The sequence below is a fragment of the Pteropus vampyrus genome, unplaced genomic scaffold (genome assembly GCF_000151845.1).
Source record: "Pteropus vampyrus isolate Shadow unplaced genomic scaffold, Pvam_2.0 Scaffold2, whole genome shotgun sequence".
Taxonomy (NCBI): Eukaryota; Metazoa; Chordata; class Mammalia; order Chiroptera; family Pteropodidae; genus Pteropus; species Pteropus vampyrus.
In genome coordinates this window covers 19,610,297-19,615,349 of record NW_011888783.1, presented here as the reverse complement: position 1 = coordinate 19,615,349, position 5,053 = coordinate 19,610,297, and the positions used below count along the sequence as shown (strand labels likewise).

Sequence of the window (5,053 nt, the reverse complement as noted above, 5' to 3'; positions counted from 1 at the left end):
GCATGGGTACCAACCCATCAAAACAGCGTGGAGAAAAATCATACATTCTAGTAAATAAATGACCATGAAAAGCTGGAAATTTACTGGAATTAGTAAAATACTCTGACAGAGACTTAAAAGCTGTATATTCCAATACAAGGAGCCCAGAGGTGGCAACAATAAGAGAAAGATGGTTTGCATTGCGGGAAACAGCATGGAAAGAAAGGAAGAAATAAAAGCCACCTGCACCACACTGAAACTTTTCTGACCCTCCAATTTTAATGTGGTAAGAATTTCAAAGTAAAGAGAAGAGTTAGACCCATTGCTATCAGAGACCTTCCTCTCCCTTTCACGCCCTTCTCTCACTCTTCTATCAAGGTCATCAGACCCATTCCCGAGGTATGAGTAATTTGAGAGTCTGGTCATACAATACACCCTGTACCCTGTATCCTCAGGAAAGAATGCAAACTGTTCATCAGCAACCTTTCAACTCTACACAGATCCTTGGAAGATAAAGGATCCCAGGTCCAGTGACACTGCTGAGGCTCATGCCATGGGCCCTACATGGTCTTTTGGTTCTATCTGCCATCAGACACAATGATCCTTTTGTTTGAAAAGAGTGATACATTGGTAGAGAGTGGGGGAAACACTCCTAACAACACAACCCAGCATAAGGAAATCACCGTACTGCAAGAATGCTCATCACTGCCATCTTCACAGTCAGGGATATGGTCACAGATGTAGTTACGAGTGAGGCACTCCCCACTGCCACACTGAAACTGGTTGTGGGAGCACGGCTCAGCTGGAACACAAGGTTAAGAAGGGAAAGAAAGGAGAGAATTTCAATTCCACTGTAGCCATTTAATCTCATAGAAAGATTCTGTCTCAAGTTTAAAAAGAGATTCTTATACAGTACCATGCTGGTAAATGTTTAACAGCCAGCTCTCCAGGAACAAAAGGGCCCTGACTTATAGTATTTGCCAGTTTCCATAGTGTAAATACTCCCACCATGACTGACTTCAAGCTACCAACATGAATTCATTGAACACGAACTTGAGAAGAGATGTGCATAATTGGCCAATATAAACCAGCTTCAGCACACCACTGCACATCTCACACATATTACTTACTGCAGTTGTCTTCATCAGAGTAGTCTCTGCAATCAACTTTCTGATCACATCTCTGACTAGCGTTATAGCAGGCTCCGTTGGCACAAGTCAGCTGCTCACATACTGGGTATCCTAAAGGAATGGAAACAGCACACAAACCTTAAATTCAGACATTCCTATAGCAAACACTTCTTGAGTGACATACTACCAATATGTGCCGAGCATAGACAGATACTTCAGATAACATTCCTATAGCAATTCCTGCTCACATACTGGGTATCCTAAAGGAATGGAAACAGCACACAAATCTTAAATTCAGACATTCCTATAGCAAACACTTCTTGAGTGACATACTACCAATATTTGCCGAGCATAGACAGATACTTCAGATAATTCCTTGGATAGTACCTTGGATAGTGCCGAGCACATATTGGTAAACAAAAGAGACACGGAGATTATAGTTGGATAGGGGAAAGAGACATTAATCGAATAAAGACACAAATAACAAATTATAAACTGTGTTATGTGCTACTGTGAGAACTACAGAATGTTGTGAGAGTGCATAGTAGGGGGTCTGGGAGCCCGGAGAAGTCTCCCCTGAAGAAGTGACTTATGAGAGCTCAGAGCTGAAGAATGAAAATGAACCTAACTTATTTCAAAATAGAACCTTCTTGTACGTACTACAAATAACACCTCCAGGAAACCAATGTACCACTGCACATGCTTGGGAAATGAAGGGCCATTTCTTTCACTGGAGGATCATCGAAGGAAAGCGGGCCTGGAAGTCAGGAGACCCGGGATCTGGGTTACCACTCAGCAGCTATTTGTTCTGACTCAAAGCTGCTTATCCTCTGTGTCACCATTTCCTTATTCATACATCTGGAGAATTTACTTCAAAAGGTAGAGGGACCTCAGAAGACAATGTCTAGTAAAGTACTTTGTAAGCGTAAGGTGTTCTACAAGCTCAAATAATTGTCACCACATCACGTATATATGGTCATCTCATTGTTACTAACCAGATGTTTAACCTTAGTTTTCTAGGTCTCAGTGGAAAAATCAGGATGTCCCTTGGAGGAATAACATGCTGTCATTCCCTCCCCTGTGCTTCCTTAGGCTTGGAACATGTATTTCTCATAATCCCTAGCTGTAGGCTTCATCTTGATAGTTGTTTATCTTTTTCCCACATGACATAATGAAACCCTCTGAGATTGAGGATCCTGTGTTATTCACTTGAGCATCTCCAACATTTAACGCAGAGACTGGGTCATCGCTTAATGTGCTCAAGAAATGCTCGATATTGCTATTGAGTTATCACAGGTGAACTTTTTAGTTAAAAAGCATTTAAAAATATTTTGAACTTCTGTTTTTTATGGTCTCTTAAACATCCACGTTCTCACAATATGATATTTTTCTTGTTTTGTCTATTTTTTTTACTACAGATTGTTTTCATAATGATTGTGACTGTCCTCAAATTTCTTTTTCACTAAGAAACAGGTATGTCTTGGTTAGTATCTCAAAGACCAGACAGCACAGTCCCACCTTGAGGCTCAATTTTGCATTTAAGAACCCAATGTGAGGTTTCACAGACATAGACAGATACTTCAGATAATTCCTTGGATAGTCCGAAAGTCTCCTTCAAGCAGAAGCAGTACACAAAATTCTGTGCCGGAAGTATATTAAACTTGTCACATGTTAACCCGCACTTTTAGAAAAGATGAACTCCCAAATGATCTTTTTCCATTTTTTGTATAATGAAGGAATAAGCCTAAATATTCTCATCTCAAGAAGTTCAAAACTAGCCTTAAAATATAAAACTGCTAAAGTTATATGTATTCAATCATATATTAACATGGAAGGCATTTTAAAAGAGCTGATTAAAATGGTTTTTTTTCTTAATTTTATTTGTTTTTTTTTTTCTTAATAGTCCAAGAATCAGCTGCTGCTTAGGGTTATTGCTGTCTTTTAATCACTGAGATGGTATGCACTGCAAATGTGCCTTCAAAGGGTCACACAACTCTGTTTAGTAATTCTCTTTTTAAGAGATGCAAGAGGCCAGTTGAGCCAGGCAAGCAATTCCCTTCTTTCTGCATGCTGGATAATTCCTAGAGTCAGTACACGTTATCTAACCTTTTAAGAGTAGCAGCAAGCAGGAGAGGAATCTTAGAAAACCCAGCTCTTTGCAATAGATAAGATATCTGTCAGGAGGAAAATTTATTTGGGCTTGGACTGTGACTACCTCATTTAAGGCAATTATTGTAGATTTGAAGGATCTGGGACAAATATGCTGGGTGGATCTCTTGTTCTCCCCGTCTTGCTTTTTGGGAGCCAGTGCCATTAAACTGAAAGGGGAAAAACTAAAACAGTATCCACTGACAGGACTAAAAGTTTACTGACATGGCTCACTCCCCACCGCAACAAACAACAAGGACAGCTTGATGTCATCAGGGAGAGTATGGGAATGGTCAGAGGTCAGCAGTTTGACACTCGGAATGAAGAACGAACAGCTTTCTTGTCTCTATCCATGCTGATAATGAATATCTCTCAGTCAGCTGAAGACCTGCCTCTACCCCTGAACACTTTTTGGTCTCTTCTGCGCATAGTTAACTATAAGCGCACGCCCGTAGAAAAGACTGCATAGAGCTACCTGACTCCATTAAATACCAAACATATTTGGAAATCTCTTTCTGAAGTTTTTCCCCTTTTGGAGACCCACGTAGAGGGAATAGGTCCAAATTGTTCACACTGAGCAAAGTAAGAAATGAACAGATTCTACTTCCCCTAAAGATTTTTTTGCTAAAGATGTTAATGAATTTCAATCTACCCCAGGAAACAAGAAGTCACAATACTTTGGAATTGGGAAATATATAAAATCTTATTTTTTGGTTTATTTGCTTGGCAAATCTGAGTCTAACCTTGTAAACTTTTCTCCATGGAGCAAAGCCGTCATGTCGCTTACATGTCCTGCAGGATTTTAAGAGAAAGTATAATAAAAGAGGAGAGAATACGCAAGATCACCAGAGAAACTCATCTTAAGTTTTGTCTTAACAGAAAAATTGACAAGTAACTATTAACTGAGCCCTAGACCTCTAAAGTTTACCTGACACAAAAATGCAAGAACATCTTTGCTCACACCACCTCTTCCCTCTTCCTTCTTTCCTCCCTTACTTAAATTCCAAATGACATATGTACAAGTTTGTTCCCCTCAAATTGACAGCTGCCCCTAAATATACATACAAGATTGGTGCCTGAAGATTTTTAAAATTTCTTTCTCTGCTAATGATTTGGACTGGAGCAAGAAAGGTCCATGCTATAGTTCTGTTTACATTATAAAAAAGAAAGGTATGGTTTGAGGACCTCATAGACCTCTCAGAATGTATATCGCTCACAGCAGAGTAAGATACAGCTATCAGGCACTACTCTTTATTATCTTGACAGGAAGGCTGTAAATGCATTCTATTCTCAGAACTTGACAAAATGGCCAAAAATATATATATAAGAAGATAAACTGATTATAAAGAAAAGAAGGCATCTTAAAGGTAGACTATGAAACTTAAGCCAAGACTTAAAGGAATACGAGAAGTTACTGCCTAGACACCTGGGACTTTTCAAGGTCCTAGAGTCATCCTTTATAAGTTACTCTACCTTACTCTGGCAGGCTAATCCAGTCAATGATTGGCCAGGAATAGTTTACTAGTTTGGCCACCAGCACTTAGCTGCAAGTACTATGCATAAAGTTAAAAAAGCAGTGACAATAATAATCACCAACATGGACTGAAAACTATGTGCCAGAAACTTGTCTAAGTATTCAATATGTATGAACTCATTTTATCTTTATAACACCCCTAGGAAGAAGACACTATCATTACTCCCATTTTATAGATTTATATTTTATAAATTTTACATATGTGCCTCTCTGAGACACAGACAGGTTAAGAATTTAAAAAGGATCACACAAGTGGTGAGTT

At 39.1% G+C, this 5,053-nt stretch overlaps 1 protein-coding gene across 1 annotated transcript in view; it reads right to left on the bottom strand.

Annotated features, from left to right (window-relative positions):
• Positions 1 to 5,053, bottom strand: part of LRP2 (LDL receptor related protein 2) — a 191,448-nt gene that overhangs the window by 135,403 nt on the left and 50,992 nt on the right. Inside the window, exons 5-6 of the mRNA XM_023528463.1 lie at positions 1,110 to 1,220; positions 668 to 781 (exon numbers count right to left, since the gene is read on the bottom strand). Coding sequence (XP_023384231.1) covers positions 668 to 781; positions 1,110 to 1,220 — 225 coding nt within the window. The remainder of the gene's footprint in view (positions 1 to 667; positions 782 to 1,109; positions 1,221 to 5,053) is intronic.